Genomic DNA, 24448 nt, shown 5'->3' with positions numbered 1-24448 from the left:
GAGGTCTGAGAACAGGGCAAGTAGAATTCACAGGAGAAACTGGAGACTTGTACATTATACTCTTTAATAATGCTGAATTTTTTTTAAAAAAAACAACTTTTAAAAAGGATTATAAAAATGTTTACTTGTTTAAACACCGGTTGTAGTTACAATTTATAGGAAACTTCCAACAAAGCTACAGTAATCAAAACACAATGGTACTGGCACAAAAAAAGAAATATAAATCAATGGAACAGGATAGAAAGCCCAGAAACAAACCCACGGACCTCTGGTCAATTAATCTATGACAAAGGAGGCAAGGATATACAATGGAGAAAAGACAGTCTGTTCAATAAGTGGTGCTGGGAAAACTAGAGAGTTACATAAAAAAGAATGAAATTAGAACATTCTCTAACACCATACACAAAAACAAACTCAAAATGGATTAAAGACCTAAACCTAAGACCGGATACTATAAAACTCTTAGAGGAAAACATAGGGAGAACACTCTATGACATAAATTGCAGCAACATCCATTGCTGGATTTTTTCAATCCACCTCCTAGAGTAATGAAAATAAAAACAAAAATAAACAAATGGGACCTAATTAAACTTAAAAGCTTTTGCACAGCAAAGGAAACCATAAACAAAATGAAAAGACAACCCACTTCAGAATGGGAGAAAATATTTGCAAATGAAGTGACTGAAAAGGGATTCATCACCAAAATATACAAACAGCTCATGAATCTCAATATCAAAAATATAAACAACCCAATCAAAAAATGGGCAGAAGATCTAAACAGCCATTTCTCCAAAGAAGACATACAGATGGCAAAAAAAAGCACATGAAAAGATGCCCAGCATCGCTAATAATCAGAGAAATGCAAATCAAAACTACAGTGAGGTATCACCTCACACTGGTCAGAATGGCCATCATTAAAAAATCTACAAACAATAAATGCTGGAGAGGGCATGGAGAAACGGGAACCTTCCTACATTGTTGGTGGTAATGTGAATTGGTACAGTCACTATGGAAAACAGTATGGAGGTCCCTTAAAAAACTAAAAATAGAGCTACCATATGATCCAGCAATCCCACTCCTGAGCATATATCCAGAGGAAACTGTAATTCAAAAAGATACATGGGGCTTCCCTGGTGGTGCAGTGGTTGAGAGTCCGCCTGCCGATGCAGGGGACACGGGTTCATGCCCCAATCCGGGAAGATCCCACATTCCGCGGAGCGGCTGGGCCCATGAGCCATGGCCACTGGACCTGCGCGTCCAGAGCCTGTGCTCCGCAACGGGAGAGGCCACAGCAGTGAGAGGCCCATGTACCGCAAAAAAACAAAACAAAACAAAACAAAAACAAAACAAAAAAGATACATCTACCCCAATGTTCACTGCAGCACTATTTACAGTAGCCAGGACATGGAAACAGCCTAAGTGTTCATCGACAGAGGAGTGGATAAAGAAGATGTGGTACGTATATACAATGGAATATTACTCAGCCATTAAAAAGAATGAAATAATGCCATTTGCAGCAACATGAATGGACCTAGAGATTATCATATAAAGTGAAGTAAATCAGAGACAGACAAATATCATGATATTACTTATATATGGAATCTAAAAAAATGATACAAATGAACTTATTTACAAAACAGAAACAGACTCACAGAGTTTGAAAACAAACTTATGGTTACGAAAGGGGAGAGGTGTGAGGGCGGGATAAATTAGGAGTTTGGGACTGACAAATACACACTACTACATATAAAATAGATGATCAACAAGGACCTATTGTACAGCACAGGGAACACCACTCAGTAATCTGTAATAACCTATATGGGAAAAGAATGTATACATATATATATGTATAACTGAATCACTTTGCTGTACACCTGAAACTAATATAACATTGTAAATCAACTATAACACAAAATAAAAATTAAATTAAAGAAAAAAACTAAAGGAAACTTCCTTTATGTCACTTTGGAAAGTAGTTTTCTATAACACAAACTGTTTCACAAATCTGTTTTAAGATTTTTAAAATATCTTACTTTAGTAGAGTGACACTCTGACAAATGAAAGAACCAACCTCACATACACTAGCAATACAAATACATACTAATATAAAAATAAAAGAATCAGATATATTAGGTATACTTTTTCAAATAAGAAAGATTTTCATACCAGGTTCATGAGCTAGTGCATGTTGAAGAACTTTTTCTGCTTTGTCATACCATTTCAGTTTTAATAAGAGCTCAGCCAAGTCATAGAAAAGATAATTTTGTTGTCCATTTTTCAGAGCAGCTTCATAATAAGTGATTGCCTAAACAAAGTCCATTTCAGTTAGGGAAAAAAAAGGCAATGAGAATGGCATTCAAGCAAAGATCCTACACACATTATGACTTAAAGCAACTGGAAGTAACCTAAAAGCAGGTTATGCATGGACTTGCACGAGTGATTAAGTGTGACATTTTTCTTACAGAATCCAGTATTACACAAGACAACTAGCATTTCTTACAACAAGTAACTAAAGCAAAGTACTTTGTTAAAATTTTTTCCAGTTTTATTCCAAACGTTAGTGAATGCAAATACTTTGCTAGCTGTTGTATATATGTTCAACAGTTACCAGGAATAGGGCAAGAATATAACTAAAGGAAAATCTATTATCCTTACTACAAAACAAACAAAAAACCAAAGAAACCCCTCAAAGCACATGGCTTACCAAAACTGGTTCAATGGAAAGGACATCTATTATGCTTTGTCATATGATAAAAGAAATTTAACAGTAAGTTTATCATAATTTATTTCATGGCAGAATTTTGCTGTAAGGTGAAACCTGAAGTAAACTTTAGGGTCCAAAAAGTCTTTGCAAAATGCAGCAGAGAAGAATCTGAGACACTGAGAAAGTCTTTATCACAAATTCCAGTTTGTAAAGACAAATTTGGAGTTTCCAACCATTAAGATACAAACAGTGCTTGCTGAAGATCTTTCACAGAGCAGGGTTTGCAGATTTGTTAAAACAGATACATTTCAAAATATAAAGTATTTACCTTTGAGTAGTTGTGAGTTTTGACAAGAGCTTTCCCAATTTTGCTTGCCAATGTTCCATCCTTTGGGTTCTGATTTAATGCTTGCTCATATGCTACTATGGCTTCTTCAGGCTAATGTTGGCAGATAAAAAATGAAGCAATAAAATAACAGCTTAGGTGGCTCCCATTAAATGGCAACACTTCTATAATTAAGGTCTACATTTGGAATACTTACTAAGACTAATAAAGCACATACTAAGTCCAGAAACCTTAATAATTTCAGAGAGCTGATAATCACTAGTGCAGGTGTAACTCACTAGTATAATCCCACCCAGGTTACTTAGGTCCATGTCCTCATAAATAGTCATATGAGAACTAAGAGACGGCTTCTTGACAGCTTTTCATCTGGCATCATTATAAAAGCCAGAACCAGAGGTCAGAGGATTGCTTCCCTTTGAAGAAAACACCACCTTAGCCAGTAGCTCTTTTCATCCTTTTGTTTAAAGGTGACTCACCTTACTTCTGGTATCATCTCTATTTCAAATGATAGTGCTGAATAACTGGATCTCAATTTGAAAAATAACTATAACTTTTTTTTATGCGGGTATCCCACTGTTGCAGTGCCTCCCGTTGCGGAGCACAGGCTCCAGACGCACAGGCCCAGCGGCCATGGCTCACGGGCCCAGCCACTCTGCAGCATGTGGGATCTTCCCGAACCGGGGCACGAATCTGTGTCCCTGGCATTGGCAGGCGGACTCTCAACCACTGCGCCACCAGGGAAGCCCTGAAAAATAACTGTAACTTTTTAATTGTAATGGTCGTCTCCCTTTTTATTGTGATGACTGGATCTTTGACTATTAAGTAAACGTTATTAAAATGAGGGGAGGGGATTTGGATGAAGGTGGTTAAAAGGTACAAGCTTCCAGTTACAAGATAAGTATTAGGGATGTAATGTACAACATGAAAATTAACACTGCTGTACGTTATACGTGAAAGCTGTTGAAAGTAAATCCTGAGAGTTCTCATTATAAGGGAAAAATATTTTTTTCTATTTCTTTAATTTTGAGCTATATAAGATGATGGATATTCACTGAACTTACTGTGATAATCATTGCATGATGTATTTAAGTTAAATCATTATGCTATACCTTAAACTTACACAGTGCTGCATGTCAACTGTATCTCAATAAAACTGGAAGAAAAAAACCCAAATTCCTTTCAGTAGAATGTTATACTAATCACAAAGAAGAATTTTTGGTTTTTGTTTTGTTTTTAAATCTAAGTTCAGTAGTATCAGAAACTTTACCTCTTGAATATTCATGTATGCATCACCAAGGAGAATAAAAGAACGAGGGCTAGGCATCCTTTCAGCAATTTCTCTGGAAATCAGACGAACACTGCTTAGTGTATTGAATATAAATTTCTTCTTCTAAACCAATTAAATAAAAGATAAGCTTATTTTTTCAATGAACTAATAGCCTTCAGAGTGCCTTCTTTATATCCAACAGTGTAATATTGTTTAAAAACTCCAGCCATACCCATACTCAGATTGTTTATGCTAAGTCAACAATTTTTTTCATTAAATTTTTCTATTTCCTGAAATGCAGGTAAAAGTATACAGATAGTAAACATATAAGCTCTCATTATCCAGAAATACATGATGTGGGAATGAAGTTGCAAAATATGACAAACACTTATCATCCTCCTATGCATCTTGAGCTCTGATATTCATGGCATAAGTCATATACAACGAATTACCTTAAAAAATATAAAATATTCTATTTCAACATTTGCTGCTTATTTTTTACCTGCAAAAGGTAAACTACTAAAGGTCAAAATACCAAGGTTGCTCACATAATGTGATGCTAAGTCTTTAATGTACAATATCTCACTTAATTGGTCCAAAAACTCTGAGAAAAGAAAATTGTTACAATTATATAGATAATGCTGAGTTTACTACAGCTAATGTGTCAGATCTACTTGAAAAAAGAAAACCTATGATTTTAGCTACTATACTATAGTGCATCCAAACACATCAACCCTATTTTATATATACATACATATATGCACTACCAAATGTAAAATAGATAGCTAGTGGGAAGCAGCCACATAGCACAGGGAGATCACCTCGGTGCTTTGTGACCACCTAAAGGGGTGGGATAGGGAGGGTGGGAGGGAGACGCAAGAGGGAGGGGATATGGGGATATATGTGTATGTATAGCTGATTCACTTTGTTATACAGCAGAAACTAACACAACAATGTAAAGCAATTATACTCCAATAAAGATGTTAAAAAAATAATAATAGAATAAAAGGTGTGAAGAGTGAAAAGAAAATTGTCATATCATTAGAGATGATAGTGCCGATATTTTAGAAACATCATAGAAAATATAATCTAGGAAACTCCAGTCCATCCATCTATTCAGGGGGTGCTGCTCAGTTTCTTTGAATCACTCAGTACCTACAACGAATCTGAGCAGCTTTCTGGGCTTTGATATTTACAAAATATAGATGAACCAATATGACTTAATTCATCAACATTTTACTATTCTCAAGGATAAAACATTAATTTTCTCTCACATGGAGTGTGTGCTTGTACCTTTATCTTTTTGTTTGGGGAGAAGTGTAAGAGCAACCTGTGTGTGCATGTGTGCACCCATGTCTCGTGTGAGAGTGTGTGTGTGTGCATGTGTTGTGTATCCCAGTAACTCCCAAGGGCATCAGTGTATGACACTTTTTAAACCCCTGCCACTTCTGTAATCCATGCCTTAGTGTGGTATATACTAAGCCATGATTTTCTTCTGCTATAGCTATGATACTGAGTGTTAAATATGACTATATAGCCCCTGAATTGTTACATTACATAATGCTTTTACGCTATTAGAATACATGTAATTGTAGCTCTTTCAAAGTCCAAAAATAACATCTGATGAGAGAGGAGAGCTGAGAAACTAAAGTAAGCCACAGGTTGAAATAAATCATAATTACCACGATTTACATTTTAGGGCGAGTAACTTGGTTAGAGTTACTGTGTTTGGTGGTAGTAGAAGGAAGCAAGAACACATTAAGGAAGGGATCTATAAAGTATCTGAAAAGCAGTTAAAAGAAAGAAATTTGGGGATTAATTTTAGGAGATAAATGTCAAAATATAATGGGTTGAAAGAACCATTTACCTGTAACAAGTGATATATAACATCTTCTCTTTTCTGTGCTTCAGATATATATCTGCCATTTTTTCTTTGGTCTCTATGAAATAAGGCTGCTCAGATGTAACATTCTGAAGCATGCTTAAAGCCCGTTCCACATCTCCCTGGGCCAGAGCTAGGTCTGCGTTAGCAATAGTGACACGCAACTCTTCAGATGTCCCGGAAAATTCATGGATGGCATCTTGTAAAACTTTGGCCGCCTCATGCTGTAAAGGTGAAATTAAAGTAACATTCAAAATTTCAACAAATTACACTACAAACTAAGGTTTTCTACTAATACAGAATGAACAATAAATGCTAGTACAGTTATGATATTTGTGAAATAATGATAGATTTTTTTGAAAAGTACAAAAATTTAAAACCAAACTCAGAGACCAAATTAAGATGACATTACAAATATTTGTTAGCTGAAAAGTGTTCTCATAACTAGGACAACAGCAGTTGCTACCTAAGACTTGTTGCTACTATAATTTAATAAACATTTACTTTGCACCCAGCATTGTAAATATTAACCCATTTAATTCTCACAAAAATCCTCTAAGGTAGTTACTATAATTACCCCCCACTTTGCAGTAAGTAAAATGAGATTCAGACAGTTAAGTTAACAAATGACAGAACCAGCCTGACTCCAAAGCCTAAATTCTTAGCTATGTTCATTACTGCATCTTGGATGGGATCCAGTCCACAGTCACCCTCTGTACCCGATGGCTCTACATTACCTAGCAGATTACGTTATTCCCTACACTAGTATGTCATTTTTGTTATACCCCAGGTGAATATATTTCCTAATTTCCAAATCTGTACCTCAATGAATCTAAAATGTCATTGATTTTAATTCATCTCAGCTTTAGAGATTTTAAAACATTCTGATTTAAGAAATGTGAAAAAAACAGTGCATTTCAGAATCAACTATCTATAGTAGAATTGGTTCTTCTTATTAAGTGCATTTTACATTAATTTATTAGTGAACTGGAAATTCTTTGAGATTCGGCAAGTATCTGGACACAGTCTTCTTAATTTCCACTAAAATATGAAATAATGAAATAACTGATTAGCAACAGCTGCAACTTAAAAACCAAATATAAATGATGTTAAGTTCCTCATTTTCTACAAGGTTCTATTTCTTTTCTCAGAATTACATTTTTGTTTGCCTTCTTTCTACCTATCTATCCATCTACCTATCTATATTATTCTTTAAGTATTTGATTTTATGATCTATCTATCTGTATTTTTTAAAGTATTTGATTTTATGATTGTCCTGTTAGTTTAACAAAGCTGTATTATTTCAGTGGTTCTTTTATTTTCTCAGCTATTAGAATTTCAGATTGGTACTTTAATTTTATTCCAGGAGTACATCTGTGTGTGTGTGTGTGTGTGTGTGTGTGTGTGTGTGTGTGTGTGTGTGTGTGTGTGTGTGTGTGTGTGTGTTTCTGTGTATATGTGTGTGAGCCCTTTTAGGAATTCACAGAATTATAACTATATTATATTATTACATTTCATGATAGCCAAAGTAATCATACATATTATTATACACATTATATTAATACATACTAAGTACATCATATTACATTATATTATTACTCATATTACACATACAGTGTATATCTAATATTACATCTCATGGTAGCCAATGTAAGTATACTGATACATAAAGTCATCCCAGTACAAACTATGTCTAAATTCAGGGGCTACAGAAAGTAACATGATCTGGTGCTAAGTGATGAGAAATAAATTTTCTAAACTTTACCACTTGGTCAAGCGAATAATTTTAGCTTTTTCATTTCCTATGACTCTATATACTTGAATAACAAAGTTCAGATCTGAGCCACTGAATTACACTTGACCTACCTGTTCTCCATTTAAGCGGTGAACCTCTACCAACTCAAGAAAGACTGATAAACGATGGCTTGCATCGACTTCAGTTTTTCTGTATTTTGACTTTGAGGAAGTTCCAGTTCTCCTCATTCCTGGTAAACTCATTGCTATATGCAGGGTTTTAATTGCTTCTGCTATTTCTCCCATTTTCTTTTGTGACTGAGCTTTTATCAAATGATATAAAGGATATTCTCTCACCTGAAAAAATAATATTCAGAAATACTTCCTTGGAGTATTTACAACATCAATACATAGTTTACAATCCATCAAATGTTATAATAATAGGATCTTTGAGGACAGTCTACCCTGTGATTGTATGCATGAGGTCTATTTCTGTCCTCTTACTCATGTTCTGATCATTTATTATATTAAATCAGAATTCAGGTAACCTGACACTACCTAGTGTTCCGTTGGTTAACAAACAAGTTAAGTACTTCTACTATGAGAGGAAAGAAATTGCACACAAAGTTTATAAGGCTAGCAAATATATTCTAAGAAATTATTTTAGTTTTCAGGAAATGAATTCCTTTACCTCAGACTTCTTGTACTGAGATAAAGTTATCAGATTTCTACACAGTTTCTTGTCTTTTCTTTATTTTCTAATTTTAAGATTAAAAATTTCAGGGCTGGGCTTCCCTGGTGGCGCAGTGATTGGGAGTCCGCCTGCCGATGCAGGGGACGCGGGTTCGTGCCCCGGTCCAGGAGGATCCCACGTGCCGCGGAGCGGCTGGGCCCGTGGGCCATGGCCGCTGGGCCTGCGCGTCCGGAGCCTGTGTTCCGCAGCGGGAGAGGCCGCGGCAGGGAGAGGCCCGCGTACCGCAAAAAAAAAAAAAAAAAAAAAAAAAAAAAAAAAATTTCAGGGCTTCCCTGGTGGCACAGTGGTTAAGAATCCACCTGTCGATGCAGGGGACACGAGTTTGAGCCCTGGTCCTGGAAGACCCCACATGCCGCAGAGCAACTAAGCCCGTGTGCCACAACTACTGAGCCTGCGGTCTAGAGCCCACGAGCCACAACTACTGAAGGCCGTGCTCTGCAACAAGAGAAGCCACCGCACCGCAACGAAGAGTAGCCCCCTTGCTGCAACTAGAGAAAGCCCGCGCGCAGCAACAAAGACCCAACGCAGCCAGAAGTAAATAAATTAAATAAACAAATAAACAAACAAATAAATAAATAATTTAAGATTAAAAATTTCAGGACACATTAATCAAACATTGGTTTTACCCTTTGATACTACTCTGAAACACGTAGTAATGAATCTCCTGTCTTTATTTTGGGTATCAACAGCATATACAGAAAAAATAAAGAGAATGACAAAAGATGAGGAAGGAGTCAAAGGGAAGAAGATGGTCCAGAATGAGATGATGTGGCTGCCATCTAACCTCCAGTCCTCCTAATGCCGGGTTCTGAGCCGTAGCTGGGCATTGTGTTTACCTGTGGGCCTTGTGTAAACCATCATGCTTACGCTCTTCTCTCAGAGATTCTGATTCACTGGGTAGGGCACTGGCACTGGGGTCACAATGCACCACCAGTCTTGAGAACTACTGTCCTAAGAAGCAGGCATTATCTTCTGCAAACCTTGCCTGGAACTTGAATTCTCCAGTGTACTAAAGTGTTCTCACATCGAAGGGCTCAAGACACTGCCAACCAAAGCAAAAGTCTGAGGAGCTCCTCCTTGATTCCAGGTTGCTCAGGAAGCCCCTGAACCTAGGACTTTCCGTAATGCTCAGGGATATGAGATGTTCACACAGAATACCTTGGATAGAAATCTAGTGTGTTTATATCCTCAAACCACATACCAACTTTCAAAATGACTAGCTGTTCTCTGATGATGTATCTAAAAAGAAGTTATTAAACACCAAGGTCCAAGAAAGAAACAGGCAATAAAATAAAATCCTTATACATAAAAATATTTGGCACAATGCTCTACAGTGTACAATTATCTCTACATATTCATATTGCATTTAATGTTCACTATAATTGTAGGGTATTATTATATAAGTGTTCTAGAAAAGAAAACTGAGGTTCAGAGAGAGACAGGTGGAAAAACCAGACACTATCTCCAGGTCTTTTGTTGCCAAGTCCATATAGTTGTTTAACTACACCACAGTTGCCTCCATTTTTTTCTCCTACTGCTAATGAGTTCAAAATATTTTCCATTATCGGCTTCCCTGGTGGCATAGTGGTTGAGAGTCTGCCTGCCGATTCAGGGGACACGGGTTCATGCCCCGGTCTGGGAGGATCCCACATGCTGTGGAGCAGCTGGGCCCGTGAGCCATGGCCGCTAAGCCTGCGCGTCCGGAGCCTGTGCTCCACAAAGGGAGAGGCCACAACAGTGAGAGGCCCGCGTACCGCAAAAAAAAAAAAAAAAAAAAAAATTCCATTAATAATGCATTTATTAGCAAAATATTACAGGCTAAGAAACAAAATAGTTGAATATGTAAACATTTGCTAAAGGTTCAAGGAGGGCGATATGTCTTATCCACTTGAGTCTGGAACACTTACCTTAAAATTATAGCTCAGACAAAGTTCAAGAGACTGAGAACACAATTTGAATTTTTCCTGAGACAAATAAACCTGAGCCATCAGGAGATGAGCATCTGCATAGGAAGGACTGTGTTCTAGGCAATGCTGCAGATTATTATAAGCTGCTTCAATATCACCTAATGAGGAAACAAAGCACTATTATAATACAAAATGATCAAGAGGAAACCTGAGAGAACAGGGAGAAAAGTATTTAGTCTATGGATAGTTCTGGTGTTTGAACTTAAAAGTTCTCTGTTCGTAAGGCCTTAGCTTAACCTCTACCTGCACTAGTCAGTTTCTTTTTAATATGCATGAAAGAATATATCTAAAGCCAGGCCATCCCTTGGTCATAAGGAGCAAATAAGGAAAAGTATGTGAAAAAATCTGAAGCCCTTTAAATGTACCTGTATTCTCCTTGTCAAAAGAATATTTCTAATTTACAATTTCATTAAAATAAGTTATGTAAGACATAGAAATTTAAACAGAATGTTATAGGGCCACATCTAGGCTAGAAATTTTACTACTGTACAAAAAATAACCAAAAAAGGCATAAGGTTATATTCCAGGGGGTTAGAAATGTGAGTTACAGATTTAAAATGCCTTTAAATACTAACTGAAATATCAAATGTTTTGGAACCACAGGTATTGTACATCTGGAAGACTTTTTCTTTTATTGTAGTTGGTTTGCAATACTGTGTTAGTTTCAGGTATATAGCATAATGATTCAGCATTTTTGCAGATTATATTCCATTATAGGTTAGTAAGTACATCTGGGAATCTTAAAATAGAAGGATATGATCAAGATGAAAGTGAACAGAATATTGGAATCTACCTTGGGCTGACAGATAAGGTAGAAGAGGCTCTTCAGAGAAACAACAGCACAGACTCTAGGTGCTAGAAGTTTCGTGATGTCACCCACACTGATTTGCATTTAGCCGTCTCATAAACTGGCCTTAAGTAGGTGTAGCTAGGCCAGCTCCCCATGTAACTCTGCTAAGGTATCCGTTCAATTACTCTCTGTAACCTTACCTAACACCTTAACAGACAAAGTAAGGCTAACAGTCAGGCCTTCAGTTCCCAAACGCTCAACTTTCTTCTAACAGAAATCCATTTAAACAGAAAACGCTTTCTTAGAGACAGAGGATTAATGAACAATAATTTAGCTGGGGTAGCACAAAACTTATTAAATACAGTGTCTAAATGTGTCAGTTAACCATCAAGCATAATAAACATTAGATTCTTTTTCACTGTGATACAATCCAACACTCAGAACTGTGCAGACAAAAAAAGAAGGGACGATTAAGCATAATAAATTTGCATGCAAATTGCCACCCCCATATTCTTTTAGGAAGGAGGAGGATTAAGGAGATAACTTGAAAAAAGAGGTTATTACTAAGTGGAGAGAGTACACAGAAAAGAATTAGGGTTTGCAAATAAGAGACTGGAAAAAACAATGAGGACTGTATGAATAACTGAAATCATAATCTTTTTTGTTTCTTCTAAAGATAAGGAGGAAGAATATGTCCGGTTAGCTTCAGGAGGCCACTAAGTATTTCAATGGAGAAACGGGTCATCACTGTTGGGAAAAAACGGGCCATAAAAACAAAGATCACATCAATATCACATTCTTATCTAAGAGCGGCCCAATTTCTCTTGAGAGAAAAATGGAAGAAATTTCTGTCCTGCAGTTCTGCCTTTGTCAGGTCCTACGTAATAAAGAATTTGGCTGGTCTTTATCCCAGGGAGATAGGGAGACAGGGAGACAGTTCCCAGGACACAGTCTCTAAATCTTGGAATTTCCCAAGCAATAGGAGAATCTTTGTTATTCATGGTGGGCCCTGAGAGCTTATGCTAATGATGTGACTCAGGATGGTAGCTGGCCATGCCAGAAAGACCAACCCTGTGAATAGAAGGGTAGGGCTTTGAGCCACCTATAATCAGCCTAACCTAGGGAGAGGGGAGCTGGAGACTGACTTCAATCACATGGCCAAAGATTCAGTCGATGTCTATGTAATAAAACCCTAATAAAACTCTGGATACCGAACCTTGGGTGAGTTCTCTTGGTTGCTAATGTTCCACAGGTGTCGTCATTGATTTGTCGGAAAGTTGATGTGTCCTGACTCCACAGGGAGAGGACAACGGAAGCTCCACATCTGGGACCCTCCCAGACCTCATCCTCTGCATCTCTTCCTTTTGCTGGTTTGGATGACTTTCAAATTTCAGTTTGCTATCATAACACTCTAATCCTAGATATAGTGCTTTCCTGAGTTCTATGAGTCTTTCTAGTGAATTATCGAACCTGAAGGGAATCATAAGAACCCTTAAATTAGTAGCAAGCTGGTCAGAAGTGCAGGAGGCCCTGGGAACCCCTGAACTTGTGGCTGCTATCTAAAATGAGGGCAGTATGATGGAGAATTGTGCCCTTAACCTGTGAAGTTTAGCCCAACTCCAGGTAGTTGGTGCCGGAAGTCACTGCAGTTGGCAATTTAGCAAGAATACTGCTATTCAGACACGTGCCACCACTGTTTCACATTATTTCAGGCTGCTCTTTTTAAAAATGGGGTTAATATACAAGAGTTTCCTTCCTAAGACTTTGGCAATTAACTATTACTCTATTGAAACTGATTTGTATCAAAATTCAAAATAAATAATGAGTGTTTACAAATTAATCACAGAACTCAAAGTCCCAGTTTGATCACCTAGTAGGTGATACCGGTTCTAACTGGGAAGAAAGTAGAAATATGATGTGGCTCAACAGAACTCAATCAGAGAAGGTAATAGAGAGTCACTTCTTACAACTAGAGTATTTTAGAACTGAAACAAGCTTTTGTGATCATTTGGTTCTCTTTTTAAAACAGTTAAAGGGACTTCCCTTGCGGCACAGCGGTTAAGAATCTGCCTGCCAATGCAGGGGTCACGGGTTCGAGTCCTGGTGCGGGAAGATCCCACATGCCGTGGAGCAACCAAGCCCGTGCACCACAACTACTGAAGCCCGCGCACCTAGAGCCCATGCTCCGCAACAAGAGAAGCCACCACAATGAGAAGCCCGCGCACCACAACGAAGAGTAGGCCCCGCTCGCTGCAACTAGAGAAAACCCGCGCACAGCAGCGAAGACCCAATGCAGCCAAAAATAAATAAATAAATAAATTTATTTTTAAAAAACCCCAAAAACAGTTAAAACAAAGCCAAAAAATTAGTAAGGTCAAACTCTTAACTCGTTCCATTATGTACAAGAAGTAACTGTTAACGATAATGAACACCTTGAAGTTGGTTTCTGTCCTATAGGACTTTACAAACTTAACTTACTTTGCATAGCATTCAGCCAGCAAAGATACATACCTAAGTACCATATGATGGCCTACTTTTATATATATTGTCATACATGTTTGTGTCCTAAAAATCTAAGGTTGTAACTGAGGATATTTTTTTAAAGCTATGTATAACCAATCACAGAAACTAAATAGAAATTAATCAATGAATTTCTCACGGGCCTGAAACCCAGTGAACATCACATTTGGTCATGCCAATGAGTCAACCATTATAATCTGTTCAAAGGAGAGATTAAAGACTATAAATTATACTGCCAGGACCTAGTACCACCTGATGGACATTTTTTAAGTGGTAGAACTGTATTTTCCCAGACATTCACTTGAACCACAGAAGTTTATAGTAATTTTTTAAAGAATTAAATAGTAAAGAAAGTTATGCAGTTTTATTTTGGATAAAAATTACTTATCTGTGCACACGTAAAAGGTACATTTTACGTGACTATTCTATGAAGACTATTCTATGTGACTATTTTATGTGACTATTCATACAAGGAGTTCTTTGTTTGTTTATACTAGTTCTTATCAACATCAGAATATAAAGGTTATTTTAAGATTTTAATGTATATCTTACCTGACAAATATTTCACTTTTGCTATTAGGAAGACAGCTTGCAGAAGACCGGGAACAGTTCTTACTATAGTCTCCAGGATTGAGGTACAACGTCTGAGAAGTGGAGAAAGAGGTTGCCCAGGACTTGCAGGCTAAACAAATCAGATCATTTTTTATAGGTTTATAATAGTATTTAGCTAAAAATAAACACATATTAATTGTAATGTGAAGAGCAAAAATCACATATTTTTCTAAAATTTGTCTATTTATTGCCCAATATTTTTACTATGACTGGACTAATACTAATTTATCTCCCTGGGATCTATGAACAGACTATATAAATGATGGCTTTTGCTCAGCAAAATAACTGTGAAATTATTATACAGTTACTAATTTGATAACATATGAAATGAGCATATCTGTTTAAACTCTGTCAAGAAAACATATCTGTTCAAAGGAACGATAACGAGAGGTAGAGTTTCTTGCTGGAATTGAGAGTCAAGGCAATGTGAGTTCTAACTCTAAACCTGCCTTGTGATTTACTCAGTTGAGTAACTTGCACCACCCCCTAAAATACTGTAAGGTCAGTTTCTAGAGAATTCAGATTTCATCATTCTAGCAAAAGTCCGAAGGTTGAACACTCACGTATACTACACCAAATGTCTCATACCTTCATATTCCCCACTTTTCCGCCTGGCATGTTGTAGGCCTTCAAATTTTTTTTCTCTTTTTATTAATAGTGAATACGATAACTAAAGCAGTACTAGACCACTTTTTTATTCTTTTAATGGCTGTCTATTCAACCCACCTTTATCCAGTGGTTATTCACTCACAATTTAGAAATGTGATATTAGAGTTTAAATATCAAATGTTCATTCTCCCTGCTTTGCCTTACTAATACTCCTTCCTTTATCTGAAGGGTGATCCTCCCATCCCCCCAATCTTACACTCCACATACACAGATTCTTAACTGGAGCACCGCCTCTTACTGACAGTCACTCCTATGAAGAGCCACTTTACTAACAAGAAAGTGTGGTATGTTCTCACTATGTTGAGGCATCAAAAAAATGTGTGCTCAAAAGGATTTTCAGAGTATAAAACTACTGATGCCTAGAATACTTCAACTTCTTGAAATTTCTATAGTGCTTATAATCTATATAATAATTCAGCATTCTTTGTCTTATACAGTTTTATAGTAGTTTCATATTTAGTTTTGCCTCTCTTATAGGGCTAAGGGTCTTATGTGTCTCAAAGATCAGACTTTTTTTTTGACATTTGATCCATTTTATTTATTTTTTTAACATCTTTATTGGAGTATAATTTCTTTACAGTGTTGTATTAGTTTCTGCTTTATAACAAAGTGAATCAGTTATACATCTCTTCCCTCTTGCGTCTCCCTCCCACCCTCCCTATCCCACCCCTCTAGGTGGTCACAAAGCACCGAGCTGATCTCCCTGTGCTATGCGGCTGCTTCCCACTAGCTATCTATTTTACGTTTGGTAGTGTATATATGTCCATGCCACTCTCTCACTTTGTCACAGCTTACCCTTCCCCCTCCCCATATCCTCAAGTCCATTCTCTAGTAGGTCCGTGTCTTTAATCCCGTCTTACCCCTAGGTTCTTTATGACCTTTTTTTTTTTTCTTAGATTCCATATATATGTGTTAGCATACAGTATTTGTTTTTCTCTTTCTGACTTACTTCACTCTGTATGACAGACTCACACAGTAATGGGTACAGAGTATATTCTTAAAACATTTATTTCTTCAGTGTAACTGAAAATAATGAAAGCATAGGTAAAAGGGTGAAGTTCTGATAATGTTCTCTGCCAATTGCTAAGAATTACTCATTGTTTTTTAACTGTAATTTCACAGTGAATCATAGAAAAAAAACAGGACTTATATGGACAATCTCTAAGATAATATGTTTGATTTTAGAAAGTATATATATAAAAGGGCCAAAGTAGAAACGGAGCTGGAGAGTCAAGTCTGCCTTTCTGATATTTCCCCAGGAAAACAGCATTTTAAATGCTAATTAGATTCTTATCATGCTGATGAAGGTTATATTATGGAAAAATAGGATGTCTGTGGACTAGGGACCCAACTACCATTTAACACGTTATTTCTTGCTCCTTGTACAGTTTACTCTCGGCAGAGCTGCCAGAAGACTCCTTTTAAAATGCTGAACTGGATCATGCTGGAAGCCTTCTGGTGGCTCCCCTCTGTACTCAGAACTGAAGCCAGAGAAGTTACCACACTGGTCTCTGTGCTGAGACCTCACGGTGACTACTCCCCAACTCCTCACACTGTCCTGGGCACACTCATCTCTGTGTCCCTTTGGGCCACCTGCACAACGGCTCCCTTTGCCTGAAACACTCTATACCATATTCCCACAACCTTCAAGTTTTTGTTCAAATTTTCCCATCTTAATGAGGCCTACCCAGAACACCTTACCTAAAATTACTACCCATTCTGCCCTGTTCTGTTATTTTCTTCTGTGATATTGTAACACACTACATGATTGACTTAATTATATTATGTCTCCTCCTGCTAGTACTCATGTTTCAAGAAGGCAAGGGTTGTAGTTTGTTTTTACAAGCTATTTCCCCAGCTCTGAGCAACACACTGGTGCAAGCATTTGTTGAATGAAATCTAAATACTGCATGAGTACTGAAAAATGCTTTCCAACTCCTTAGCAACTGAAAACAGATCATGACTGAGACTGAGATCAATCCCAGGTGTGATTCCAGACGGATTAGTTGAAAAAAAATAGGTCATCAAAGTCTGGAAAAGGACATGATGGTCAATGAAAGGCAGCCTGAGTTCCCTAAGGGAAGGTCATGAACAGTTACTGAAGTTCATTTACAGTTACTGAAGCTGTAAATCAGAGAGAATGCTAAAAACTATGCTTTTAGGAATGAAATATTTGCTAGTGCCCGTCACGATATCCCTGTGTTGAGTTGTGAGTTGAGTATAATAAAGTCAAGTCATCTGCTTACTGTCTGTAGTAAGAGTGTTGACTAATGGATCCACATTAACTGGGAATGAACTCCCTGGCAACACAACAGAGGGCTCCACTCTTTGTTCTACTCAGAGCTAGACAGGCAGATGACAATCAGGATCCAAAAGGACAAGGTAATCTGGAATTTTGGGATAAATCTGGAGAGAGAAAATTTCACAGGGATAAATGTAGAGTCCTACACTTGGGTCCAAAGTTATAGTGAATAACCAATCTAAGGACTTCAGTTAACAGTTAATTCAATAGGGGTCGATAATGTAACGTGATTCACAAAAAGGAAGCTAGATGGACATCCAGAATTAGGGAGCAGAGAATCTCTTCTAAGTCTTGCAGTCCAAATCCATACTTGGAAGAGTGAGCTTAATGAGGCACTGATCAAATGAAAAACATCCTCAGGCTTACAACCAGCGTGCTCAAACTATGTCATGAAAAAAGAAATGGCTGGAAACCTGGAATTGTTTAGAGGAACATGAAAACTAATTTCCAAAATCTGAAGGTGTGTTTTATGAATGAGGAATGGTCCTTGCCTAGACTAAGTAGCTAGACTTGCTCCATGTCACTCCAGAGCAGAAGAAGGACCGATAAACGGGTGAATTTTGTAATATAAAGTGAAGTCTGACTTAACATAGGAAATACAGTCTAATAATCACAGTTATACAATACGAACTGCATCTCTGAGTGCATCCAGAGATGGGGTGGGCACTTAATGAGGATGTTGTGGAGTAGATTCAAATACAAGGTGGGTGTCTGAATTAAATGACTTCTAATACTTTGTTTAAATTTAAGATTTTAAGATTTTATGAATTACAAATGAATGTTTGTAAACCAACACATTTATTAGTTGATAGTAGTCATTACTGTAAATAGTTTCATTAAAAATTATTTCACCTAATATAGATACAAATGCTTCCATTTTAAGATGCCGATTATAGTCTAACATGTAGAACATCATTTATTAGCATCTTTTATAAAACACCATGTAAATGCATCCTTGAAAATAAGTCCCAGAATTACTTACCTGCAATGGACAGAAATTCAGATATTCTGTAATAATTTCTAGCAAGAAATCAGGATTTAACTTCTCAAAATACTGTATGCCAAGAGGTAAATCTTCTAAGTGTGAAAAATGAGTGTCTAGGACATCATTTAACAAATTAATAACTTCTTCTTGTCGTTTATTTTTCTTCATAGCGAGAACTGCATGTAAATAGGTTAATTCCTGGAAAATAGGTAGTTTCCATAAATTACTCCATGCAGTTATAAAGCCATTTATTTCTACTTAGATTTCAAAAGTATATGAAGTGCTGTTTATGTACAGCATTTGTTCAAACTTAAATATTAGCTTGGATGGATTTTTAGAATCTTAAGTCTAATTATGCACGGAGGTAAATTAATAAATGTAATTACATATTAAAATTAGTGTACAATAGTCCTCTAAAACCATTACTAAATATTAAGACATTAAAAATTTCATATTTTATAAATAGTAGCTAGGATCTACCATCTGATAAAATAAAATAAAATACTATACCGCCGATTTTCCAATAGACTGCTGAATTTCACTAAGGAATTCTAACTGCTGATCTGCCTCCTGTAGTTGCCCTTCTATTAATTGACATTGGATAAATCCTAAAAAAAAAAAGACAGAAATGGTAAAAATCCACATCATTTCACGCACGTACACTTCAAGCTAACACAAACAACATTAATTAAACAAGATTTTTTTTGCCATAATACATCTAAGTTTTAGATTTAAAAACAACGACAGAAAGAAGAAAAAGAGTGAAAGAAAAGAAAATGGGTAGCTTTGTACCCACAGAAAATCAGTTACTATGGTATTCATAATTTATGTGAATTATCTCATAAAAATCTATTCTCTTAAGATAGTATTTAAGAAGTAAAAATTTTATTCTTAAAGGTACATATTTTTTTCTGTTGTAGACAGTGGAGAACAGTTTAATTTTAGAAAACCATAAAATATGTCTTTTCTTCTTTAATGGCAGGTATGAAAAGCAATCATTACTTGCATCTGTATGAGAATCACTCATAGATATGGTTGTCATACCAATTAGTGCAGAGACACTGGTTTCATCTAGTGTCATGGCAGTCTTATACCACTTCAATGCCTCTTTAACTTTCCCCTGTAAAATCATTTGGTATCCAAGTTCTGTAGCAAATTCTGATTGCTGAGGAGTTAAACTAAAAGCTCTCTCTAGTAATGTTTGGGTTTTTTGAAGAATCAGTTGACTACGTCCACACTAAGAAGAAAAAAAAATTTAAGTTAGATTAAAACACTTCTACTCGGAAGAATTCATTTTTTCTAAATGTACATATAAATAATTTTTATTTCACAGATTCAGAATGTAGGAAGAATATAAAATAATTTCATACAGAAAAATAAAACTACTCCATTTACTATCTAGACAGTGCAGCAAGAGTTCATATCCTATCAGAACTTGAACAACCTTATGAGTAATGCTTTTAAAAAACAGCTATCTTGAAAAGTTTACTGCTTCTAATGATGCTGCACAAGCAAAATTTTCAGAGCTCTTTTTTCAAACTGTCTCATGATTGTCCTATAATCAGAAAAGAAAATCATTACTTTAAGGTTTTATATATATTTATGTGTGTGTATATATACGTGTGTGTATATCTAGAGTAATATAGAGAAACATATATATATATATTTTATTGAATATATATATTTTTATTGAATCAAAAGCTAGGACAAGGATCTGCTTTACCCCTAAAGACAAGTATACCACCAGTGAGAACCACACCTTAGAATCTTTTTGAAAAAAAGCCTTCAAAAATATTTCAAGAAATGGCAATGCTGTCAGAATAAGTATATACTTTTTGAACATAACAAGTTTGAAGAGTTGTTACTTACTAAATTGTTTGATTTGTTGTAAAGTAATAAAAACCACGTGTCTGGCAGTAGGTAAATAAAAAAGGTAAATACCCCCCCTTAACTCAAACTTCCATAATAATGGGGCGGCGGGGCAGGGACAGTTCCTCTAAATTTCACGTGATCTGACAATCTTTGTTTTTAAATAAGAGAATTCAGTTTATTCATGTCATTTAACAATTAATATCCTTGATTATTTTCTTTCAAATTTATTTTAATAATTATTTTATTTACTGTGTCTCCTTTCCTTATTTATATTTTTCTAGTTTAGTTAACTTTTTAATCCTCTCATTTCTTGTAGTGATTTTAAAATTCTGCTGTATTTTTCCATTCCACTCCCAACTACCTTTTTACTGGGTGCTTGTAATAAAATCATTTCTTTATTATTATAAAAAAAATAAGATAGCAACCACTTCCCCCACCCAAATAGCCTATTACCCACTTTACAACGTTCAAAAAATAGTTTTAAAAACATAAAACAAAGAACAACCCTAGCCGTAAATCCTACGCTCTGATTCCATTCCCTTTGTCTGGAAGGCACTTCCCTATCCTTAAAGGATTCACGGGTACCACTTCCTCCATGATACCTCCATGATGGCTTCTGATAGCTGGAAACTGTATCTCTTCTGAACTACCTTAAGAATGTATCACATATTTATAGTCACATCACATTTTCACTCTAGGTCATGTGCTTTTTGGTGCCTCAACATTTGTGACTAATTTTATATTTCCAGCTACAAATAACAGAGCTCTGTTGGCACTCTTACAGTTCTGCTGAAGGCTATTGTGATATTATAAAAAAGTTGAGCATTCTGTGGTTCCATGGCATCTACTGCATTTCCTAAGTTTTCCAGCTTGGTGGCAGCCTAAAACAAAAAGTATTCAGTATTATTTAAAAATAAACTAAGAATAAAAGAACATAATACATGACATGTACACTAATAAATATTATTATTAATATTTAAAAAGATCTTTGCTTTTATAAAGTCCCCTTCTTCCAATGAAATCTTATACGTTGCAAGAGGATAAAAGGCCCTTTTCTAAAAAGTTGAATAATTATAAATAAATAACTGCATTTTAAAATGTGTTTCCTTAATAATTGTTATTGAATGGAAACCTCTGGGTTTCCTAAGGGTGGGTAAAGATACCCATAATATTCAATTAACTATACATGCCAAGCTCCCTCTCCAATAATTAATTCATAACACACGAGATATGAATGATAACATATTTACAAACATTACTATAATATGAGATCAGTCCTTGGATTACCTATATATCCTGGTTTATATTTAAAATATTTTCTAGAACAGAAAAATCAGATACTTGACATAAATAATTTCAATGCCTGAAAAATTTACTGAAGAGTTGCTCCTCTAAGATTCTTCTAGTATTTACTGAAGTATTTACTAGGTACTATCATATTATCCAATTTAACCAGACTAAATACCAGTCTAAATCTATCACTTGTTATAATACTATTTACTTCAGACTGGATTTTGGCATTCCATAATCTAGTATACAGTCAATGTGTTCACTAGCAGAGAAAACATGTGCCTTATAAGGTCCAATGGGATTTCATCCTAAGCCCATTTAACTTATGCAAACTCAATAAAATGGTAAAAGTACTGTGAATTATATTTTGTGTATGTTCTCTTCCATACCCAGCATCACTTGTTACATTAATCATATATATTACTGCACATGAGTTTTACATAGAAACAGCACGTGCTGTAGTTAATAATTTTAAAAGTTTTCATAGGTAATTTTAACTATATGATATTTTTGCTTTACTAGGTGATTTAACAAACCCACCTCTTTGTTAAGGTATATTTCTAGGAATCAACTAAAAACTACCATGTCATACATTCTAAAACAGCACTTCAAGGCACTTTTGTATGTGCATGTGTGTATGTAACTAAATACATATTTAGTATAGAAAACATAAATATAATAGTACAATACAACTTACCTTCTCTATATCCCCCTCCCTACACAAATAGTAAAGGGCCATCATTCTTAGTGCTTCCACATTTTGATTATCTTGCAGCATTAACCTGCAAAAAAAATTTCAGTTAATGTCATGTATTTTTATTTGATGCCTTGAAAACTTGGTTTGCTTATTATTCCACTGCTTAAATAAGTAATTTTAATTAGTAAAGTGACATCTCCTTTATGAAAATTATCAATCTCATTATTTAAACCCCAAAGAATCTCTGGATCTTAATTTTGATATGTTTACAAAAGATATGAATACATTCTACCATACTCAACAGTGTATTAAAAGAATAATTCACCCTGACCACACAGATTTATTACAAGAATTCCAGGAATGTAAAGATGGGCTGAATATCAAAAACTCTATTAATGGAATTCACAACATTAAAATAGATCCAATGTGGTAAAACTAAATCAGAAAATGTTATTAAAAAATCCTTTTAATAATAGGAACAAAAACAAAACTTAGTAAGAAATATGCAAAATCCCTCATTTGGGAAACCATCCTTCAGAAATACTCCTATATGTGTATAAAGGGGGGGGGGGGGGGGGTGTGTGTGTGTGTGTGTGTGTGTGTGTGTGTGTGTGTGTGTGTGTGTGTGTGTGTGTGTGTGTGTGTGTGTGTGTGTGTGTGTGTGTGTGTGTGTGTGTGTGTGTGTGTGTGTGTGTGTGTGTGTGTGTGTGTGTGTGCAGTGCAATATTTAGAACAGCAAAAAATTAGAAACATGCCGACCAATGGAGAAAGATAAAATAAACTATATGTTCACTTTATAGATGCTATTCATTGTTAATAAACATAAAAGGGTATCCATGAAATACTAAGTTAAAGAAAAATCAAGTTTAAAAGCTATATAACAAGTCTATTTTTCATTTTTTAAATGCCCCCCAAGATATATGCATATATTTATACATTATGTGGATACCTCCCACTCCCACCCACCCCCACAGTGCCTAGAGAGGAAATCTGGAAAAATATAAACATCAGAAAGTTACTTAGACCCAAATTGTGGTCTCCAAATACCATTTCTCAGTAAAAGGAATTAGATTGCCCTGGACCATGGCTGATACCTGAACAGGGCAGTAAATACACAAAATAACCCTGGTATATCTTGTCATACCAAATAGTAAGGAAACTATCAAAGACTACTAAGGTCATGTCAAAAAAGACTCAAGAACTAACTTGAAGAAGCTACTAATGGCCAAAGATAACTCAATCTGAGCAATTATAATAACCAAAATGGTTAGAAACACTCAAGTTTAATCCATGTCATATAAACAAACAAACCCAAACCACTATCAATCATCAATGGAGAATGCTAGGGATGCTAGAGGCCTTTTTTGTTTCTGAAACCTGGAAATAAGGGAAAAGACTCAAGCATTTATCCAACTTTTCTTACATGAAACTATAACACTAGATAACCAATCAGCAGGCTGGAAGTTTTTCTTTATAGGAGGATTCTAGCTAAGAAATGCAGAAAGAATGACATAACCATACTGTAATCCTAAACCAAGTACCCAGGTATTGAGCTCGAATTGCTGCTAATACCACAAAAAAGAGAGACAAGCCTAGATGATGTCTCTTTGATGGAAGAACACATCAGCACTTATGAATTAACTGCCAAACAAAGAAACAGTGAATGTGAATCTAACCAAGTCTCTAGATCCATCACCAGTTTATTAGAAATACTGAGGATACGCAATAAGCTACACAGTTATGGCACACAATCAATACAATTCATATCATTCAAAACCTGCAGGATAAAAATACTGGTTTCTTTAACTTATTTATTAACAAGAACAAAAAGAGGAGGGTGTTGTTGGGGAGAAAGAGGAACAAAGCAGGAAGGGAAGAAGGGAGAGAGGGAACCCTCCAATGCCTTCACACTTAAGAAAACCCAAAATCTTTACCGTGACCAACAAGACCCTGTGCTCTGACGTCACCGCCTAGTCATCTTGCTCCTTCCCATCCTTAACCATATGACACGTACTCTTGCCTCAAGGTCTCTGCACTTGCATTTGCTTCTTACTGCA

General features: G+C 35.9%; 1 protein-coding gene across 2 annotated transcripts in view; it reads right to left on the bottom strand.

Moving 5' to 3' along the window:
- TTC21B (tetratricopeptide repeat domain 21B) overlaps window positions 1–24448 on the bottom strand; it is an 85413-nt gene that overhangs the window by 46610 nt on the left and 14355 nt on the right. For both annotated transcript variants that reach the window (XM_019923154.3, XM_033860061.2), the window contains 12 exons: window positions 22392–22476; window positions 21187–21285; window positions 19577–19769; window positions 19043–19140; window positions 18530–18730; window positions 14517–14646; window positions 10595–10752; window positions 8066–8290; window positions 6185–6423; window positions 4318–4390; window positions 3033–3143; window positions 2167–2305 (listed from right to left, as the gene is read on the bottom strand). In XM_019923154.3, the coding sequence (XP_019778713.2) occupies window positions 2167–2305; window positions 3033–3143; window positions 4318–4390; window positions 6185–6423; window positions 8066–8290; window positions 10595–10752; window positions 14517–14646; window positions 18530–18730; window positions 19043–19140; window positions 19577–19769; window positions 21187–21285; window positions 22392–22476 (1751 nt within the window). The remainder of the gene's footprint in view (window positions 1–2166; window positions 2306–3032; window positions 3144–4317; window positions 4391–6184; window positions 6424–8065; window positions 8291–10594; window positions 10753–14516; window positions 14647–18529; window positions 18731–19042; window positions 19141–19576; window positions 19770–21186; window positions 21286–22391; window positions 22477–24448) is intronic.

Source organism: Tursiops truncatus, chromosome 7 (genome assembly GCF_011762595.2).
Source record: "Tursiops truncatus isolate mTurTru1 chromosome 7, mTurTru1.mat.Y, whole genome shotgun sequence".
In the NCBI taxonomy this organism is placed as follows: Eukaryota; Metazoa; Chordata; class Mammalia; order Artiodactyla; family Delphinidae; genus Tursiops; species Tursiops truncatus.
The sequence above is the reverse complement of the archived record's forward strand: the minus strand, read 5'-3'. Positions and strand labels throughout refer to the sequence as shown.